The sequence below is a fragment of the Lemur catta genome, chromosome 2, assembly GCF_020740605.2.
Source record: "Lemur catta isolate mLemCat1 chromosome 2, mLemCat1.pri, whole genome shotgun sequence".
NCBI lineage: Eukaryota > Metazoa > Chordata > Mammalia > Primates > Lemuridae > Lemur > Lemur catta.
Genome location: NC_059129.1, coordinates 122981467 through 123004697, shown reverse-complemented (window position 1 = coordinate 123004697; position 23231 = coordinate 122981467). Strand labels below are relative to the sequence as shown.

Genomic DNA, 23231 nt, shown 5'->3' with positions numbered 1-23231 from the left:
ATGGCATATATCTAAGTATAAAGGCATCATAATTTTTTTTTTTGACAAAACTGAAATCTCATTTTATTTTCAGGTCCATTTAAACAATCTTTACTTTCAATATTAAAAGTCCCAATCTGGCTGATAAAAGTTTCAGCTTTTATCTAGCCAGCTGTAGGACACAGACAGGGTCTTTATGATACTATATGATACTGGTTTGCCTTTAACACTGTCCCTAGCTCTTAAAAGATGTGAGTTTCTAGCCTCCAAGAGATCCTAACACCATAAAGCAAATGATGATGAAGATAGTATCTTGAATGTCATTTTTGAGCCCTGTACCTTAGTCATTATAAAAAAAGGATCAGATCAGATGGATAAGTTCACTGCTGAATAAAAACAATAGCTCACTTTATCGTAGTGACATCTTTGGATACAAAGAAAAGCACAGACATTTATTCTTTAAAGAGTTTTAAAAAATTATATATCTATGTGTATGTTTAGCTAATTCCTCAAACCCCTTTGAAACTGGGATTAAATCGGCTTGAATTTTGCTCATTTTGAGCATCCGAGTCTGGACAGATGTTTGAGGGCAGATATTGTGTTTTATTCATCTTTAAATGTCTAGATCTTAGTATATCAGCCAATATATGCAATAAATAGTTGTTGATTAAAAACACACAAGACTATATGTTGCATTGAAAAGGTTGTAGAAATTGGTTTTATTGGAATGTTTATTTTTAACAAAGATATTAAAATAAAAATTATTAAAAATTATCTGTACTTCAAAATTTTAAGGAATCAATTTTTCTGAGAAAATCTTTAGCATCTGAATCAGATAGGTTGGAGTATCATTTTTTTGAGAATCAATTTTTGTTAATTATCAGTGAGTATTTAATTAATTTATTTTCTTGTTTTTATATCTTTCTTTAACATCTGGCATATTTCTTTTTGACTTCCTGTGTAAATGAGGATTCATTATGTGTTTTTATATACTACATGCAAAGCACGGTTTCATGACTCTTATTTTTATGTACAAATCAGTCAACAGCAGTAGATACTCTCTTAAACTTCATTGATATGGTTTATTTGATTATGAGATATTAGAATTACATAATGAATTATGGGAATGGACCAAGTAGCCAAATTTGTTGATTGATTTCCTTTGTCTAAGAAAAGACATTTGATAAAATCAGAATTGACAGGAATAGAAAACCTACTTGGGGGCTCTCAGGACAGTCATTTATTTATCCCCTAATTAAATGTCTGTATCTTTTCTCAAGAAATAAGTTGAGCTTTTGAGATGGTTTAGAAAATTTAGTTTTAGTTGTTTATTTATCTTTGTTTAATTTTTAGCTCATCATCCAAAGTCCTCCTGTCCCCTCTCCATGGTCACATCTATCCCCGCTCCAGGTGCTGCTGACTGCCTGAGGGAGCTCAGCACTGACGTGCCAGGGGGACCTATAAGCTTTGGAAGACCAGTTCCTACTTGTGCCAAAAGCTAATCGACTGGATGGAGAGAGGCTTCTTTTCATGTTACAATTGTACTTTATTGGAAATGAATGCATCCTCAAGATGCAAAGTCTTGTTTAATGCAACTGTTTGATGGGGATCTGTAGGAATTCTTTTAGCACTTAGATTTTCAGAGGATCTATTAAAATTTAGATCAATGACCCCATTGTATGATATGCTTTGTTAATGACAGCTGAATGATTCAAAGAACTGTGTTGAAAATTCTGGGAGTAATTCATTTATGACATAGGGTTTAATATCTGAGACAACTTTATAGACAAGAATTCTTCAGGCAAACCTATACATGCTTCTGAACTATTTTGTAACAACAAAGGATATTTATTGTCTTTGATAACATACCTCTGACTCAGGGGCCAAGAAAGTTCAGAAATGGCCCCAAAGACTCAAGGCTGAATTAGGATTGCTCCTGGGAAATATCATGGAAGCCTTGCAAGAACTGGCCATTATATACAAGATAGTCTCCATGGAGACAGATATTCTCAAATCATGAGAGGTTAGGCTTAGAGATCCCGTTTGATTTAGGAAAATTTCAAACCTGCTTTGGAGCAAATTAAATTCCTTGGATATGCTTGTAAATTAATTTAATCTCCCTTGAGGGATATGTTGGGCCTATTTCAAACCCATGCTCTTTGAGTGTGGTCCCCATCACTGGGGCCGACCCTGAATGAAGACTCTCTCTGGGGGCAAGCTTCAGGCTTGAGCACTGGGCCTAAGGCAATTGACCGTGCTGTGTCTGGGATTCCTTACCTGATATAGGTTGGCAAGGTGGTGGTTAGTTTTGACCAAAAATGGCTGGTTTACCCCTGGGTGGTCCACATCGTGTGCTGCTGCAGCCAGCAGTCCAAGCATGATGTCCAGAGGCGTGAGGAAGCTGGCGAGCTGTTAAAAAATCAAATTGGGAGATGGATTGGTGTGTTTTCACAGATAGGCTTTCGTTTGTTTTGGCTCAATCAAACAGAATGAACCGTTATGACGTTGGTCAAGTCTCTCAGCCAGACCTTCACCTGCTGAAGCATTCATTGAGATGATTGATATTCACATGGAATCTCAGTGAAGAAGGGAATGCAGCCGAGCAACTCAAACTGTGTAGGTCATTCAGGTATCCCCCTCTTCCTAATGCCACTCTGTTTTGTTTTTTTGTTGTGATACACATTGCTTGTCAGCAACATTGCTATAGGGTGGGCGGGGAGAAGGGAAAGCCTGAAATTAGCCTTGCTCCTCGAGAAAGCTGTAAATGAAGGAAAATGTTGAAGCCGAAGTGATGGAATATTACAAAAATCATTTGTGTATTTCAACTGTCTGATATATCTTTGCCACTTCTTTGAGAGAAGTGGGCTGAATTGCAAAATTTGCATATTTCTTCAATGTGTACTAAATAGTGGGGAAATGTGTGAGAATCTGTGATTTTTTGGTTAGCTAGGAAAACAAGCAGGGCCATGGGAACCCAGTACTAACTTTAAAAATATAACTGTGTGATACCTTACAACTTTTGGACTACATAGAGATTAAAAAACAAAACCATCCATGTTTTTGGGCTATTTTACAGGGATGAGGCATCTATCCAGCTTTGTCCTGAGAATGCCTGTTTGGCATCTGTACATTTAGTGGTTGTTGTCAAAGCATTTGTATATTTAGTGGGATGTTAGAACGGATTGAATTAGAGTATTAGACTGGAATATCATTTTCCAGAAACCTTAAGAAAACTCATCCTGTACATTATACCAATTAAATTTTATACAGTTAAGAACTGCCTAAATGTTGAGTAATGAGCATTATTATTATGCTTTTTTGTTTGTTTTTTATCTTTACTCTTTTTTTTTTATTTCAGGATATTATGAGGATACAAATGTTTTGGTTACATTTTATGTCTTTGCCTCACCCAAGTGAAGTTGTTATTATGTTTTTAATTTTTAACTTTGGATTGGTTTATTGCATCAGAGCATGCTTGCTAAGAGGGCTTTGACATTCACAAGTTTTCTTGGGCCCTGAATCAAGATGTCTACTTGGCTCAGTAGGAAATGGAACATGAGCCTTGAGGAGTTTTGATTCCATTTTTTGATCAAAAACCATGAGGTGAGAGGCTTTTCCCAGTCAAGTTCAGTGCTAGTGCTATTTGTGGCAAAGGTCTAAGGCAAAAAAGAGCCAGTTCTTGAGATCGCTGAAAATATCTAAAGTGTAGATTATTGTAGAGAGGGTTGTTTCTGTCCTATTGCAGCCTCAAAAATATAAAAAATGTGAAAGAAAACCTCAGATCATTCACATCTTTTTTCATGAATAAGATTTTCAGAGCTGATACTGGAAGTTTAATAAAAAAATTTATATTCATATTGTAAATGACCCATACCATAGTTACTCAGATACCCTGTGTGATTTGGGTCCTATCAGGTAGTTTCTTTGGCATTTCAAGATGGCCAAGGAGGCAGCTGGGTCTCATCCTACCTTTGGCTCCTTCAGGTAGCAGTGCATGGCCTGGGTGACATCGGCTGCATGGACCGCATTGTGATATGGGTTGTGGCTGTGGTAATCTTCTTGAACCATGACTAGGAGGCAAACAGATAACTCAATCAGCTAAAGCCCAAACAGGAGCGGTATACTAGCTCAGACTTGTTGAGAGTTCTTTTTGCTTAAAAATATTGGTGGCTCCAACATATGCAGCCTGGATAGCCTTTAAAAATAAATGTGGTTTGCAAGCTTGGCAGTTCTACTTGGCTGTTTTTAGCAAAGAGGAGATGGAGAGTAGAGGGGAGAAAGGCCGAAAGGATTTGTGAGGACTTGGGACCTCTCACCTCCTTTATAAATCCCACTTTCTGCCATTCATGAAGGACGCCATTCACAGGAAAAATAAATATGTAGGAAAAGGACAACTTCATTTCACACTACAGTTTAATAAAGTTTGCTGTCATTTGTGAATACTACTCCATAAACAAGGTTTCCTCTCAAAGAGCCCTAGTAGCATCAGCCTATTGATAGCCAAAGATGAGTTTATCATTGGATAACAAATACCTACCAAAGCAAATCTGGGGCTTTTTTGGGCAGAAATTCAGAGTACTGCATTGATCCAACTGAGAATTCCTTGGATTTATTTCAATCTTATTCAAGTTAAGGTATCATCTTTCGTGCTCCCCCAAGTCTAATGCAAGGCTTAGAGTGCTCTTGGAACCAAGTAGAGACATAGGCAAGGTAATTTTGGTTTGTTATTTATGGAAGACCCTAGCCTGCTTCAGCTTTTGACCAAGGCAAAGCTTAGGATGCAGTATATATATTCAGTATGTATAGAATGCTCAGATTTGCAAGCGTGGCCATGTTCTTTTAACCCATGCTATAAATCTAGATCTGGATTCTGGTGTTAATTCTGTTGTCAAGTCTACACTGTTTACATATTCTCTGGATACATACACATGTCCAAAGTATCTGAAAATCTGTATCTTTCTCTTTAGGCAAATCAAAATTATTTGGTCCTATTCATGGCCATTACTTTGCTCAATCAATTAAAATACAATTGGCTTGAGGTTACTTTTGTTTCTGGAAATGAGCCATGTTCTGGCTGGTTTCAGATATTTCTATTGTGTTGCATATACCTTTTATTCAGAAGGTTTATTTTACAATTATATTTAAATCCTGGCTCTATCATTTATTATCTATATTGGGCAAGTTACTTAATTGCTTGTTTCCTCAGTTTCCTTCTTTATAAAATGGGGATAGCAATAGCTATGAACTCAAAGTATTGCTGTAAGCATTAAATATGTTAACATATGCAAGTTCTTGGAAGAGCTCCCAGCAGATATAAGCACCATATAAGCAGTTGTGGCTGCTGTTATTATCATAGTCACTGTTATTTTACTCCTGATGACATTAAGTCAGATTCCAAATTCAAAGTATAGCCACATGGCAAGTTAAAGAGGTCAGAAACATGCTAAGTGGCAGAGGAAAGTCCTTTGGTGATTAAAAATGTGCCCTGGATAATTCACTGGCAGATAAATAAGAGTATGTACAGAGTCAAATCAGAACTGGGGCCGCCTTTGGATACAGAGTGATGGTGGGGTTGGGCGGAAAGACGGTGGGCTTGCAATCAGACGGACCTAGGCTTGGACTTAGGTTCTGCCACTTACTAGCTGTCGGCCTTGGGTATGTAATGAAACCTCTTTGTACTTCTCCTTAACTATGGATTAAATGGCGGTGATAGCATACAACTTGCAGATTTGTTCAAATGGTTAGAAATAATTTATGAAAAGTACCCTGCTCATGGTGGGTGCTATGTAAATGGTAGTTATTATTTAAAAAAAAGTCTATTGAAGATTTTTAACAATTCATGCTCTGATTAGAATTATTTGAGGCATATCCTGCTGGGGGTTTGTTAATATATGAGCAGATCCATTTCTTCTTTGACATTTATATGTTCTTGATAGTTTCTTTTATATAGACTTTATTATAAACATAACTACAGTTGACCCTTGAACAACATAGGTTTGAACTGTGTGTGTCCACTTATCCTCTTCTGCCTCTGCCACCCCTGAGACAGCAAGACCAATCCTTTCTCTTCCTCCTCCTCCTCCTCAGCCTACTCAGTGTGAAGATGATGAGGATGAAGACCTTTTTGATGATCCACTCCCATTCATGAATAGCAAATATATTTTCTCTTCCTCATGATTTCTTAAATAACATTTTCTTTTCTCAGTCTTACTTTATAACAAGTATATAATACATATACAAAATATGTATTAACTGACTGTTATTGGTAAGGCTTCTGGTCAATAGTAGGCTATTAGTAGTTAAGTTTTTTGGGAGTCAAAAGTTATACATGGATTTTTGACTGTGTGGGGGGTTGGCACCCCTAACCCCTGCATTGTTCAAGGGTCAACTATAATAAAGTAAATAATTTTTCAATGATTAAGATAGACAAACCATATTTTAAAATTTAGATGAGATTATTTAAGATTAATTTGAGGTCTTCATCCACCATGCTATGGTTCTCACCACTTTATATTAAAGAGTATTATGCATTGCCATTGTTCATGGGAATAGGGGTAGGAATATGGAAAAAAGGACTTACCTAAAAATCTGTGTAAGGTCACCATATCTAACTTGAAATGGTGAATGAGTCCATGGGTGTTGAAGAGGTGGCATAGCAGTGTTACCAGGCTGTTTCCTATAGGAAAACAGTCACCAACTTTAACTCATTTTTATTACCACTAAAATATCAAGATTTATAATAAGATGCAAAGTCTCTGTAATAAAGTTTCTCTCTTAGAATCATTTTTCCCCTTTAGATTTGAAATTATACAGATATAGAGGATATCATTACTATGATCTAATTTTAGGTTTTTCCTTATTGTACAAGTAAAATTAGCTCAGACTTTTTCCCTATACCAAAAGCAATGAAAACATTAAGAGTTAGAAGGAATCTGTCTATTGAGGTGTCAGAGATACACACGTGTGTATGTGTATTTTTTTAAAAGACACAGTTAATGGCCACTTGAAATATGCCTTAAGTCACTTCCAATTGATGTTTCCATTTACAGAGGTATCTAAACCACCATATTGCTTAATAGTCGTAGTCTACTCTTGCTATGGAAGATCACTCAAGAAGAGATTTGATGATGAGATATTTTAGTACTGAAGCCAGCAGAGATGCAAAATTGAAGCTATAATAACTTGTAAGCATTCAAGAAATACTGTTTAAGAATAATGATTTTGAATTTTAAAAGCACAGACACATGAACCAATGGAACAGAGTAGAGAATCTAGAAATAAATCCATGTATTTTCTGCCAACTGATTTTTAACAAAGGCAACAAAAACATACTGGGGAAAGAACAGTCTCTTCAATAAATGGTGCTGGGAAAACTGGATATCCATATACAGAAGAATGAAACTAAACCTCTCTCCCTTATCATATATAAAAATCAACACTACATGGATCAAAGACTTAAATGTAAGACCTGAAAACTATGAAACTACTAGAAGAAAATATAGGAGAAATGAAATTAACTAGGTGGAAATACAATTGATTTCTCCCTCCCAGTTTTGCAGCTATATAAATTCATTTCAGCATTTCTTATACATGTGCAGTATATATTTTGTATATATGTGTGGTTCTTTGAATTCTCGTTTGAACTAGTTATGGCATCTTACTAGATCTCTAATTAATTGAGTTAAATAAAATCTTTGACATGTGTTCATTTCATATTTCTATGAGAGTGATGATCATACTCTCTTTTAAACAAATACCATTTAAAAGGCTCTTTTGTTCATAGGTAACTTCATTTGCTATTACCCATTTCTCAGTTAATTTGGGCAAAGGGATATGCAAAGTTATGGGAGTCCTCCCTATATGGTAGACCAGCTGGCCTTCCGCAGTGGAAAAGTCCATTTCATGGTCTTGGGCATGTTTTGCTCAACTGCACATTGTTTGCCAAGTAACAGAATGGTGAGAAAACTACCTGTAATGACTTAAAGCTCAAGCCTGGTAGATGATGGGGACACACAAACATCATCACTAAATGTGATGTCTTTCGTTGGCTCCCTAAGCTTACCAGAATTTGTTTAATGGGCAGATGAAAATATAAGAAGATTTTATTATTTTCTCAACGAAGACCTTTATAAGCACAAAAATTTAAAAAGTGAAACCAATGGAAATGTTTATTTTTCCCTTCATTTGCAGCCTAAGCTTTTACATTCTCCCCTCAGCAGTTGTTTTCTTCTGATAACGCCAAACATATTTAAGCAATACCTGCAACGGGGCAGACTCAGATCACTTAACAAAACTGCAAAAGCACCCTGCCCTGTAAAAGTCAGGACTGATCAGATGTGTTTTTGTGTTTCTAGTTTTTCACCAACCAGCAATAAACTTCCTACTTTTGGATATGGCCAAAGTATTCTGTAGGAAAAGAATCTAATCTGTGGTTTCCAAATTCCTTTGGGATCATCAAGGTCGGAAGGAAACTATCTTAAGGTTCTAAGGCTAAATTCAGTCCTTATTCTTCATCTGCATTCTTTCTCTTGCCCTGGTTGTTCTTCAGTAGCTGTAGATTTATGTAAGTGGGGAAAGAAGAAAAAAAAGAATGACAGTGTTTAAAAATAAATTTTGTTTTTCATGCAATTAATCCCACTTTATGGTGTATATTTTAGTCAGAATTCTTTTGAGTAACTTACCATTTGTCAAGCGATCAAACAAGAAAATGTCAAAATCCCACATTCCCACTTTGGAGAGCATATGCTGAAAAGACAAACAAAAAACAGCACTCAAATGAATCATATCGGAGACTCAAACATTTACTTTGAGACATAGTGAATTAAACAATTCTATCTGTCTATGTAGCACTGAATGGCTTCCCTGTGTTCTACGATAAAATCTAAATGCTTCAGCATGACACACAAAGATCTTCACAGCATGTCAGAAAAATGAAGGGATAATAGGTTATTTTCGAGGTCTAGGTTGAGTGAGTATTTTTACCCAAATCACATAATACTAGAGGCAGACTCAAAGCTTGACCTCTGATATCCAGACTTCCAGCTTACTGTTCTCTCAACATCTCAACATCACTGAAGATGTGGCTGCTTACAAGAGAGACACCACCATGAATGCTCTCTCAGTGACATTCCAGTGCCAGGGGAGCTTAGTCTTGTCCTCCTCTCAACAGACAGACAAACAAACAAATGAACATTCACCCAACTCATCCCTTCAGTTGTTAGGAGTGATTTCCCCCCTGTTTTTGTAGATCTAATATTGGGAATTACTTTTCTGACATTACTTGCTGCTCATTTCTTTTTGTTTTTTTCAGACAGAGTCTCACTCTGTTGCCCAGGCTAGAGTGCTGTGGCGTCAGCCTAGCTTACAGCAACCTCAAACTCCTGGGCTCAAGCAATCCTTCTGCCTCAGCCTTCCAAGTAGCTGGGACTACAGGCATGTGCCACCATGCCCAGCTAATTTTTTTCTATATATATATTTAGTTGGCCAGATAATTTCTTTCTATTTTTAGTATAGACGGGGTCTCACTCTTGCTCAGGCGAGTCTCGAACTCCTGACCTCGAGCGATCCACCCGCCTCGGCCTCCCAGAGTGCTAGGATTACAGGCTTGAGCCACTGTGCCCGGCCTGCTCATTTCTTAATGGCATATGTTAGTAAAATATATTTCTTAATAGATTAAAATGCTGCCTTTAACTGTTTAAACTAGGGCAGTTTATTCCTGAAATTTAAATTCCATTGGCAGTTTGAGCTAGAAATAATTGTAAACTTTTAAAAATATTGTCACATATTAATTTCCACCTTCACTCAGATCAATGTATCCCAAACGTAATTGTACAATTATTAAAAATTATTTGAATGAATAAAAAATTATAAAAAGGATAATGCACTGTATTAACAGCCTAAATGGAATAGAGTTGATAATTTTGGGGTTATTTTCAGTGTAGCTATTACAATAAGATAATTTAATTGATTCAAAAAATTTAGTTATTCCCTCATTAGTAATCTACCAGTCCAAAATTTACTTTAGTATTGTGCAAATATGTTTTGCACATTTATAAAAATGAAAATAGCGAGCATGTGCTAGGCATGAGTCTATGAAGCATGTAAACATGGTTTACCTCATTTGTCCTTGCAGTACCCTTACGAAGAGGGTGTTTCTATTAATTTTCTATCTTTCTTTCTTTCGAGACAGGGTCTCGCTCTGTCACCCAGGCTGGAGTGCAAGGGTGTGATCATAGCTCACTGCAGCCTTGAATTCCTGGGGTCAAGTGATCCTCCTGCCTCAGCCTCCTAAGCACCTGGGACTACAGTTGTGTGCCACCACGCCCGGCTAATTTTTTTTTGTTTTTAATTTTTGAAATTTTTTTTGTAGAGACGGGGTCTCACTATTGTTGCTCAGGTTGGCTTAAACTCCTGGCTTCAAGTGATCCTCCCGCCTCGGCCTCCCAAAGTGCTGGGGTTACAGGCGTGAGCCACTGTGCCTGGCCAACTTTGTTTTCTATTTGGGGAAAGAGTCCTGATGTATTGAATAACTTGCCTCAGTCACAGAGCTCCTTGGTGGCAGAGTAGGACTCAAACCCAGGAGCTGTCAGCTGAGGCAATGCTCATGTCCACTGGCCCACTGTGCAGAGACAGGAGGGTGGTCAGCTTACCCTTGCTTGTCCAAGGTAGTCTTCATCCAGCAGGTGGAGAGGGGCTTGTGGTATAATTCCACGAAGCAGCCTTGATGTATGGAAGTATCTTTGAAAACTTAATAGTCTTTTCACCTTTTTCTTGGTGCCAATTTCCCCTGAGTGTGTTGTATCTGTGGAAAGTCATCAAACAGAGAAGTTTATGTATTTAAAAGAGAGCCTATTTTATACACAATCTAAAAACATGATGTATTAAAAAGGAGAGAAATTTTTAAAGGCCCTCAATACTTTCTTAAATACAGTCTATTTAACTCTACATTTAAAATCCTTCTAGATCATAAATATTTCTTATATATTATATTTACTAAAATATCAAGATATTTCAGAATGTAATTTTGGAAGACATGAAATATATAAATTAAAAACTTCATTTTCTCATTAATTATGCTGGTTATGCTTGGTAAGTTGAAATTCATGCACTTCTGCATGCATCTGAAATGAGCAGTTCTGCTTTTTTGCTGCTACAATGGAACTGAGGCTCAAAAATTTAGTTCTCATCCGACAATCTCCCTAGTCTGATGAACTCCTTCACTTGAATTAGAAGAGTTGTGAACACACCAGTTTATACATGAGCAAAATGTTTCCTAATGTCCCTGGAACGTCACTGGCAAAGGAATCAATAATCTCGTACAGAAGCCACGTAGATGCCCTGACAAGAAGCAGAGAGGGCGTTTACTTTGTAATGGAGTGTATTCTCTTTTACGGGTGGCCATAAAAGTCTGATCTTGTCAGGAGAGATATTTTAGTACTCATTCCACATATGCCTTTCAAAATTTGTTGACATCCTGGCTATTGTCCAGAAATACCTCAAGCACATTATTTGAATGTCTGTCAAGGTATGTTTTATTTCTGCTGAAATTACATGAATCACTCTGGGGCCACATAAGGGACGGGACATATGCTGCCAATTTTGAAGGTAGAGTCAATTTAACAGTGTAGTAGGAAAATTTACAGCTTATATATAAGGTAATTTTGGTTTCTGTCATAGCTTCTCCCATCTCCCCTTTTCCCCTGTGGAAGGAAGTCCAGATCACAAGAGATGGCAGAGGCAGAGGAAACAATGGGCAGTCCCCAGTCACAGCGAGAGGTACCAAAATCAGTTCATTGTTTGGGTTGTACTGTGTATGCAAAGGCATAATTCAGGGCAGGCAAAACCTATTGTTCTCTGGAAGTGTTGCCTGATTGAAACCATTTTTATTTTTAAAATGAATCTAAATTTCACATATAGAAAGAGGCAAAAAAGTACATATGGAGGTGAGTGGACGATAGCAGAAGTTGTGTTTAGGCATACCTCAGTATTAACAATGGTACATGTGGATTTGAATCTACCAATGGGTTCTCACTCATTTCCATGAATTTATTAAATCAAAGTATAGGATAAAGTGGTTCATTCATTTATTTAAAAAAAATTGAGTGCCTATTACAGGACAGGCACTGTTCTAGATGTTTGGTAGATCCTGTGGTTCTAGATCCTTCAGTGAGCAAAACCAAGATTCCTGCTCTCATGGAGCTAACCTCTAGCAGAGAGATACAACCAATAAACAATACACATAAACAAGTAAATTATAAAATGTTAGAAGGTGATAAATGGCAGGTGGGGGGGGAAGGAAAGCAGGGAACAGGGAGTCAGGAGTTCTGTATTAGGGGGAGTCAGTGTTGGCTTCATGAGAGGGGACAATCTTATCAAAACCTGAAGGACACAAGGGAATTGGGCAAGCAGATATCTGGGGAAATACTTTCCACACAGAAAAACCAGTTCAAATAACACCAAAAGTGGGGACATGCCTGGGGTGCTGGTGTGCGGAAGGAGCAGCAGGAATTTAGTATGGATGGAGAGGAGAGTAAAGGGGAGAGTGAGAGATTAGGTCTTAGAGGGGGCATGAAAATTACATAGGGCTCGGTGGGCCATTGTACCGGCTTGAGTGAAACATGGGGCCACTGCCACGTTTTGAGCAGATGAGTGATATGAACACACTTCCATTTTAAAAGGGTTATCCTGGCTTCTGTATTGAGAGCAGACTGTTTAAGAGAGCAAGGTTTAAGAGGCTGTTAAAAAACACCCTAGGCAAGAGTAATGGCTGCCCAGATCATGGAGAGAGCAGTGGAAATGGTAGGATTCTAAATGTATTTCAAGTACCTGCAAGTTTTTGGCCTGGAGAACAGGGAGAACTGAGCTGCCGTCACCTGAGATGGGAAAGGGTGGAGTGGTTTGGTTTTGTATATGTTGAATTTAGATGTCTACTGGACATTCAGGCAAAGATGCTGAGTAGAAATAAGTAGATATAAAATGCAGAGCTTGAGGGAGAAGTTGGGTTAGAGATAAAAGTTTGACAGTTGTCAGATGTGATTGCCTATGGAGGAAGTGTAGATACAGGTGAGAAAAGGATCGAAGTCCGAGTTCCTGAGTACCTCAACTTTAGAAGGGCACAGAGAAGAGGAGGGAAAATTTAGACTGAGAAAGAGTATTCCATGAGGATGGAGGAAGATCAAGAGAGCACATTTCCTGGGAGCCTGGTGAAGATAGTATAGCAAGAAGGAAGGTGTGATCATCAGAATCAAATGCTGCTAATGGGTTGGGGACAATGAAGACAGAGTTGGCCCTGAACTGTGTACAGTACTTAAAGAGAACACATTTTATTGTATGCCTAGAAACAACACCACCCTGGTAACAAGGAATGCATCTAACACCCAGATTTTGTTTTTTAAAGATGATTTCTCCCTAAAAGAAACCAGGTCATCTTGGTGGAACGGCCAGTTCTAGGGCCGAGACAGGAAATGTACAAGATGGATGATAACATTTTGTTATGCCAGAAAATAAGGGAGAGCTCGAAAAATGATGGAATCATTAAAAATGACAGAGGAGACAACTTCAAGGGGTCCCTCTGAGCAAATATGGGAAAATTTGAGCCTCCAAATGAGAAATGGAAGAAAGGATCGTAAACCATTGGCTGGAGTAAGAACTAATGGGTCCATACTGATAGAAAGCAAAGAAGCAAATAAATAAATGAGGAGAAAGGAAATCTCTTCCTTACAGAATGTGCCAGCTAGTACATGTGGAAGAAATAATAGAGCTGGAAAATTACCATTTTGCAGCCAACATAGTAATAACTGATTCAGGTCAGGATCATTAATACTATTAATATTAAAAGTATTAAATGAAAGTTTAAAAAGGAGCAAGATAATTACATTATATCCAAGTGTCTATCCACAGAGGACTTATTAATTGGAGAAGGAAAAATGGGTAGTTTTAGTAGAAGAATGCAGTGGGGGCACCATCTTCACTAAATAATCAAAATTAACATCACTAATAATGGGAGAAACTGACATCATGCACTTCCTGGCATAATGCATTGAGGACACAACATCATGGGTGTAGTGTTCTTGCCCAAAATGCACATCTGACTCCAATCAAGAGGAAACATCAGAAAAACCCAAGTTGAAGGACACACTACAAAACAATCAGCTTTTACTCTTAAAAATGTCAATATCATGAAAGACAAAGATAGCCTTAAGTATTGTTTCATAATAAGAGATAGGAGAAGGTGCACTAAATGCAGTATATGTCCCTGAATTGGATTTTTGGATCAGAGAAAAATTTCCATAAATGACATTATTTGGACAATTAGTGAAATTTGGATATGGACTTATGTATGAGATAATAGTATTATATCTATAAATTTCTTGAATTTGGTAATTGAACTATGGTTACACAAAAGAATGCCCTTGTTCTTAGAAAATGCATGCTGAAATATTTAGCGATAAAGGGTATGATGTATAAAACAAATTCTTAAGCGGTTAAGAAAAAAATATATATTAGTAGCAGTAAGGTAAATATTGCAAAATATAACAAATGGTACATGTGGGGAAAGAGTATATGAGTGCAAATCCTTGCAAATTTTCCAAACATTTGAAATTATTTTATAATAAAACATTTAAGAAGAGAGAAAATGGAAAGAGAAATTTGAAACATCAAGTATAGTGTAGACAACTTCAAGAGTTTTGCTACATAGGAGAGTAAAGAAATGTGATAGCTCTATATAGAATGAAACCAATTCTTTCAATAAAATGAAATCAATTATTCCTGTGTTATGTATAAGGCAAATCTTAATGGAAATATCCACACAATGATCTATTCCTTTTTTAATATTCTATGAAAATTCCCATTCTAAAACACTAAAAGAGAATTTCCTATGTAGCTGAGAGTATGCCTGCATTTACATAATGGAATTAGAAGCAAGCAAGATAACACTGAATGATGGAAATATGCCACGAACATAGCCAATTGAAATTATGGATTATTTCTTCTTAAACTTCCATTTAGCTTTCCAAGTAGTATAATACTTTAAGCAGATTCATAGTTAAAGTAATGACATTGGAATTAAGTTACATATGATAACTGTAGATGATAGAAAATAATGGTTACTATTCACTAATTTTGATGAGAATATTACTAACCTAATGATGCTATGAGCTGGAGATATTAAGTTTAGATTTAGATTCATTTTTATCCTTAAACCAAAGAAGAAAACAGCAAGATTCCCCACCTATTTTTTCCACCTTGTAGTCAAATGGATAATAGTCCACCAAATGACAGAATGCAGATCTCTTTTGATCTTTATTTAGATTTTTGATATTCATTCCACTTACCCTAGAGTGGCCTGTCTTATATCTTCTGAGCATAAACTCATACAATGGAAACAAAATGTGATAAAATAAAGCTAACCAATAAATTGTCTCATAGTTAATTTTATACAGTAGCCTGTAAGTTAAGAAAAATGTAGCATATAATGTCATTCCCCATGAGAGTGTTCAAAGTTTTTGAACAAATTGGTTATCATGATGTGTATTCTTTTTTTTTATTTCAGCATATTATGGGGGTACAAAAGTTTAGGTTACGTATAATGCCCTCCCTCCTCCCCTCACCACCCCAGTCAGAGCTTCAAGCACGTCCATCCCCTAGACAGTGTGCACTGGACTCATTATGTATGTATACACCCATCCCCTTCCCCCCCACATCTGCCGGACACCTGATTAATGTTATTCCTAAATGTGCTCTTAGGTGATGATCAGTGAAACCAATTTGATGGTGAGTACATGTGGTGCTTATTTTTCCATTCTTGGGATACTTCACTTAGTAGAATGGGTTCCAGCTCTATCCAGGAAAATATAAGAGGTGCTAGATCACCATTGTTTCTTATAGCTGAGTAGTACTCCATGGTATACATATACCACATTTTATTAATCCACTCATGTATTGATGGGGACTTGGGTTGTTTCCACACCTTTGCAATTGTGAATTGTGCTGCTATACACATTCGGGTGCAGATGTCTTTGTTATAGAATGTCTTTTGTTCTTTTGGGTAGATGCCCAATAATGGGATTGCTGGATCAAATGGTAGGTCTACTTGTATATTTTTAAGGTATCTCCATATTGCTTTCCACAGAGGTTGCACTAGTTTGCAGTCCCACCATCAGTGTATGAGTGTATTCTTTATTTGTATCATTTCAAACCTAGTGACTGAGATGAATAAGTAAATATCTGCCAAGTTGTAGTATTAATTGGTGGCCAATATTTTCTAAATACCAGGCAAATCACCCCCAAAAGTTTCCTCATGCCCTTTTTAATCCCACTTTCCATCCCTCCCCACCCTGCCTCCACCACCTCAGGTAAACACTGATCTACTTTCCATCACTTTAGAGTAATTTACATTTTCTAGATTTTTGTATAAATCAATCATGCAGTATGTAAAAAAAAAAAATACCAAGGCACACCATGACTATGCCATTTAGCACTTCTATCTGGGTTACTCTCTAATTAACAGGAAAATGATTCAGAAGTGGTGCTAGATAACCATTTATGAAAACAATAGCGCTTAATTTTCTTATTTGAGGACATATATAAAACCAACTAGAAAACATTCTCAAGGTCACTCTCTAAAGGGGAAGAACATGCAATAATGCAAGAAAAATAACTTTTTAAAACTAATATTAATAACTTATTGATTAACTGTCATTTGGGGAGCATTTTGTGCTATGCAAGATAATGAAAAACTAAGATATAAGAAGCTGAAGATATAGTTGGGAGAAAAAAATCCATATAAGAAACAATCTGTGAATAAACCATCATTCTGTATAATAGTACAAAGCACTGGTTTTTGAAGTATTGAAATGTGTTAGTCAGTTATTGATTAAGATCTGAGATATTTATTTCCAAAAGGACTTTCACTGCATAGTTAGCAAATTACTTTGATAATCAGAGGTATAGTGATATGTATTTCTGGATAAAAATTTAAACAATTAGCTAAGCCAAATCTTATGGATAACTTAGTTAAATTTGCCTTGTGAAAATATAGGGATTCTTAACAATGTGCTAGTAATAAAATGCTAGGTTTATTTAAGAACTTTATATAATTTAAAAAATCATTGTTTAAAGGCAGTCACAGTTAGTTATCCTAATGTGACTTTGTTTGGATTTTATTGTTTCATGATTCCCAAATTCTCACTTGGAATAGCTATAAAAAGGTGCTCCAGAATGTTTCATTGCCTAATCTATGTGAGCATTGACCTTAACTGTGAAATTCATTTTCTGTTCACATTTTCTTTTATAAATATCACAAATATGTACATATTAACACATTTTGTACTACTTTGGTACTAACTTTAGGGTTATGAAGTTTGTATTGGCACCACTGGTATGATAATTTTTAAATTTTACAAGTTGGGGTTGGCTTAAATGCAAAAAATGTTAATAAAAATTATTTTCATTTCTGAGTACCTTCTCTATGGCATATTCTCTTTATAGGGGCTGATAAATTTTGGTACTAGGAGAAACCTTACACCTAGAATAAATATCTGAGATAAAAAAAGCTATAAGTACACCCATATGATGAGGCTGTTTCTGTCAACTGTAGACTTTGTTCCCTAAAATAGGTCTGTATCAACTGTTTCCAGAAGTTGAATAGTTAGTAATTGGTGCAGAAGTAGCTCAGGTGATACTGAGAACAAGAAAAACCTTTATATTTAAGTGAGCAGAACTGGCCTCAGGCAAACATGGATATCCAACCAAGTAAATCTAATATGAGCACTTGTGAGCATTAACCCAACTGAACCTCTTAAATAGTGTGTTAAGTCCTACTGACCTACTCTGATAACTATTGTATTAATAATTATTATAATGAAATTCCTTGAGAGGCTTTGTTTATTCCTCTCTTACAGGATTTTTAATGCATCTTGAACCATAGAATTATTGGTAAATGACTGATTATACCCCAAGGCCAGAAACCATTTTATCAAACTTTGTAACCCCTGGTATCTGGTGCAAAATCTTACATATAATAGAAACTCAGTAAAAAATTTATTGATTTAATTTGAATAATTTCTTTCAATTAGTTTACAAAGCATAATCAAATGCGCTTTTTGAATAAAGCCAATTTATAAAGTAGAAAATGCTCAAACTAATATATATGTTAGTTTTTGAAATCATTTTTTCAGTAAACCCCAAAATGGACTTCCAGGGCTCAGGTCCTCCTGCTGCTGCCCTTTGCTTTTGTTGACATTCCCCTATAACACTCAATTGTGCCCTGTATAGTTGCAAAGTTCACTCTTATTCACACATCTGACTTTCTTATTAGGCTGTAAGGTCTTGGAGACCAGCTTGCTGTTAGTTTTCTTTGAATTTCTACCATATCCTGCAAGCTATGGTGTTCAATACATGTTGATGGAACTAAATTACTTTCCAGATCTGTGTGCTCTAGTCTAAATTCAAGAATGCTGAACCTTGAAGAAATCAGGGTGAAACTCTAGTTTTCAACATGCAGCTTTATAAAAGATGACAAAAAGTTATAGTTTGATTTTAAGTGCCCTGAAGTACAAGTAGCAGATTTACAGCATAGTGCTTTCTCTCTTATTATGCATTCTACTAGTTCAGGTTTCAGTATCCCTGCAAAGTTGGAAGGAGTTGTCTAGGATGACAATTTTGTTTCTTTTTTTTTTTAAATTTCAAAATATTAAGTGGGTACAAATATTTTTGTTACATGGATACCTTGTATAATGCTTAAGTTGGGGTTTTTAGTGTGCCCATCACCAGAATAGTGTTCATTGTACCCAACAGGTAAGTTTTTATCTTCTTAGAATCCAATGACCTTTACAACTCTTTGTGCCCATGTATATCCATTGTTTAGTTCCCAAATATTGGTGAGTACATGTGGCACTTGTTTTTCCATTCCTAAAATACTTCACTTGGGATAATGGTCTCCAGTTCCATCCAAGTTGCTGCAAAAGACATTATTTTATTCCTTTTTATGGCTGAGTAGTACTCCATGGTATATATACCACATTTTAATCCACTCTTGAATTGTTGGGCATTTAGGTTGATGCCACATCTTTGCAATTGTGCATTGTGCTGCAATAAATGTTTGCATGTAGGTATCTTTTTGATAAAATGACTTCTTCTCCTTTGGGTAGATACCCAGTAGTGGGATTGCTGGATTAAATGGTAGGTCTACATTTATTTCTTTGAGGAACCTCCATATTGTTTTCCATAGAGGTTGTACTAATTTGCAGTCCCACTAACAGTGTATAAGTGTTTCTTTCTCTCTTCATCCACACCAGCATCTATTGCTTTTTGACTTTTTATTAATTGCCATTCTGCCATGGGTAAGGTGGTATCTTATTGTGGCTATAATTTGCATTTCCCTGATCATTAGTGATGTTGAGCTTTTTGTTGGCCATTTGTCTATCTTCTTTTGAAAAGCTTCTGTTCATGTCTTTTGCCCACTTTTTTAATGGAGTGGTTTGTTGTTTTTTTTTTACTGATTTTTTTGAGTTCTTTGTAGATTCTGGATATTAGCCCTTTATTGGGTATATAGTTTGTGAATATTTTCTCCCATTATTTATTGTCTATTTACTAGATTATTTCCTTTGCTATGCAGAAGCTTTTTAATTTAATTAAGTCCCATTTATTTATTTCTGTTGTTATATTTGCCTTTGTGGTCTTAGTCATAAATTTTTTCCCTAGGCCAATGTCTATAAAAGTGTTTCCTGTTTTCTTTTAGAATCTTTATGGTTTCATGCCTTACATTTAAGTCTTTTATCCATCTTGAATTAATACTTGTATATGGTGAGAGATAAGGGTCCTGTTTCATTCTTCTGCATGTGGCTATCCAGTTTCCCCAGCACCAATTAGTGAATAGAGCTTCCTTTCCCCAGTGTATGTTATTGTCTGCTTTGTTAAAGATCAGTTGGTTATAGGTAAGAGAGCTTTATATCTGGGTTCCCTATTCTGTTCCACTAATCTATGTCTCTACTTTTATACCAGTACCATACTGTTTTGGTTACTATAGCCCTGTAGTATAATTTGAAGTCAGGTAATGTGATGCCTACAGATTTGTTCTTTTTGTTTAAGATTGCTTTGGTTATTTGGGCTTTTTTTTGGGTTCCAAATGAAGTGCAGAATTATTTTTTCTAGCTCTGTGAAATAAGACACTGCTATTTTGATGGAGATTGCATTGAATCTATAAATCACTTTGGGCAGTATGGACATTTTAACAATGTTGATCCTATCAATCCATGAACATGGGATGTTTTTCCATTTGTTTGTGTCATCTATGCTTTCTTTTACCAGTGTTTTGTAGTTCTCCTAGTAGAGATATTTTACCTCCTTGGTTAATTATATTCCTAGGTATTTTATTTTCTTTGTAGCTATTGTGAACAGCACTGAGTCCTTGATTTAACTCTCAGTGTGACTGTTATTAGTATATAGAAATGCTACTGAGCTGGACACATCATTGAAGCAGAAAATTGTAAAGAAAACACTGGACTTAAATGGGACTATAGAAAAATGGACCTAGTAGACATTTACAGAACATTTTACCCCAAATCTACTGAATATACATTCTTCTCATCAGCACATGGCACATTCTCCAAGATTGATCATATCTTAGGCCACAAAACAAATCTCAGCAAATTCAAAAAAATCAAAATCATAACATGTATTTTCTCAGACCACAGTGGAATAAAACTAGAAATCAATGCCAAGAGAAACACTCAAATCTATAAAAAGTCATGAAAATTAAACAACCTGCTACTGAATGATCCTTGGGTCAATGATAAAATTAAGACAGAAATCAAAAGGATGACAATTTTCTTGAAAGCATACATGAGAATTTTAAGATTGAAGCAATCTAGCCTAAGATAAAGTTGCCTTGTGGAAATAATTTTTAAGTAGACTGTAAGAAATGAAAAAGATTTACTTAAAGAAATTGTGTGTAGAAAACAGTATTGAGGGATTTTCAGAACTTACAGTGCGGACTTTGATGAGATGCTAAAGATGTCCATCTCTGAATGAGACTAGTGCTTTGATTCTTTTTCATGTGCTTTTAGTAAATTTCATAATTTAGACTTGGCTCTAATGACTTCAGTATTCAAATCACCCCTTTTACTATTTAGAATCTCTAGACATTAAAGTTTCCATTTATTCATAAAAAGAACCAGCTGCCAAAGAACCTTTTAAAATAAAATATTATGCCTCCTCCCCAGCCTTTCAGAAATCATCAGTGGTCATAAATGGCCATATTTATTTCTTCCTGTGTATGTTCCCAGCAGTAAGAAACTGGTGGGTGGAGACTGATGACAACCAAATATATTATTTGGCCCTTAACATCATTAAGTGTGAAGACTTTCTCACATGGGTGGACCTATTTTTAAGACAAAGTCATCACAAATGACTTTGAAAGTCTGAGCAATTTGATTGAGATAAAATACAAATTAGATTTCTTAACATCTAGGGCATTTGCTAGGCTCCATCTTTAATAGAAAAGTAAGAAAATCAGCTGTGAATATTAATAAACAAATAAACAAAATACACACAACATCAAAAACGATAACAAAAATACCAAAAAGGGGGTGGGAGAAAGAAAAGGAAAAGAAACCCAAACCAAAATAAAACACAAGTTAAAATTTAACTTGAAGTTGGGAAATCAACTTGAGTTTAAAGGAGCTAAGAAGTTATTTTAAGTTCTCCAAACTCAGGTCTTGAATAGAATGTATTAAAGCTCTATGTCATTAGCTCTTCTGTGTATGAAAAAATACTCACGACTCCTTGATGGCTGTCACCAGAAGAAGAGCTTTGTTTCAACACTGTCACAGAGTGGGAGGAGGAGGGGGAGGAAGAGGAAAGTCTTCTTTAAGGCAGGGTAAAATTGTTTCTCTAGATCTACTTTTTAATATGCTTACTTTTTTTCAATTGCCACTTTTCTTTTATGTTCTTGACAGTGAAGAGAAAACCAGCCTGGCTGACTTGAGTCATAGAATAGAATGAACTCCCTCTGCAGTTGACTGTCTCCACACCTGCGGCCTCAGAGGTGGGACATGCGCTAGGAATGTGTTCAAGAGGGTCAAATGCTTGTCTTCCTCGACCACACAACACGCTGATTTTTGACACAATCTGCTGTTTTTAGTCAACTGTTTTGCCTACTATAAAATCCATTCCAATTGACAGACTACAAATCTCTAACTTCTTGGGTTCAGGGATGGTTGGAAAACTGTGGAGGGAAAACGGCTTTAAAAATAAGCTCTTGGCCAGGCGCAGTGGCTTATGCCTGTAATCCTAGCACTTTGGGAGGCTGAGGTGGGAGGATCGCTTCAGGTCAGGAGTTCAAGACCAGCCTGAGCAAGAGCAAGACTTTGTCTCTACAAAAAATAGAAAAATTAGCTAGCTGTGGTGACGTGCGCCTGTAGTCCTAGTTACTAGCTACTTGGGAGGCTGAGGCAAAGGATTCCTTAAGCCCAGGAGTTTGAGGTTGCAGTGAGGTTGCCGTGAGCTTGCAGTGAGCTATGATCATGCCACTGTCCTCATGCACAGGCAGCACAGGGAGACCCTGTCTCTAAAAAAAAAAAAAAAAAAAAACGTAACCTCTTAAGGCTTCTCTGTACAATAGAAAGGTTTTTCAAATCCCAATCTGAATGAAATTTAAAAGAATTAGTAAGAAGCAGATCAAATGTCCTTAGTCTTAAAGAAGAAATATGTGCCAGGCACAATGTGGTTTTATTGAACCCTCTGCTTCTCCGAGTTTGAAATGTTTAGCAAATCCGGAGTTTTGAGGGCAATGGTTTGTGGTGAGCAAATTGAGGTGACTGAACTTTCAGTTGCTTCTACGTCTCCAGAGGTTAAAAACTGCTGCATTAACTCCCTAGTTCTCAGCATATATTTAAAGTAAGTGTGGCCTTTTATTCGGAGATATGTGTTTGGACTGTTATAGTTCACTACACAAATTCCAGATGTGTGCTGTATCATACATCTGCTTCTTCCTTTTCACTCTCTCTCCCCACCCCAGCGTGTTGGACGAACCCCCTGAGTGCCTGCAGTCATCCCCTCCAATCTATCTCACCTACCTCTGACAGATGGACTCCTCAGGCCTCACTCCTACCATGTCAGTCCTCTGCTCCAAATTCCACAATGGCTCCCTAATGTCTACTTAATTAAGTTTATATCATTCAGTCTGGCATTCACAGCTCTCCGCAATACGATGCTAACTTATTTTTCCATTTTTATCTCCTGCAAGTGAC

At 36.4% G+C, this 23231-nt stretch overlaps 1 protein-coding gene across 3 annotated transcripts in view; it reads right to left on the bottom strand.

The window, feature by feature from the left end:
• The window catches only part of PDE7B (phosphodiesterase 7B), a 291481-nt gene that overhangs the window by 28670 nt on the left and 239580 nt on the right, over nt 1-23231 (bottom strand). For all 3 annotated transcript variants that reach the window (XM_045544422.1, XM_045544421.1, XM_045544419.1), the window contains 5 exons: nt 10629-10780; nt 8661-8724; nt 6560-6655; nt 3949-4049; nt 2257-2388 (listed from right to left, as the gene is read on the bottom strand). In XM_045544422.1, the coding sequence (XP_045400378.1) occupies nt 2257-2388; nt 3949-4049; nt 6560-6655; nt 8661-8724; nt 10629-10780 (545 nt within the window). The remainder of the gene's footprint in view (nt 1-2256; nt 2389-3948; nt 4050-6559; nt 6656-8660; nt 8725-10628; nt 10781-23231) is intronic.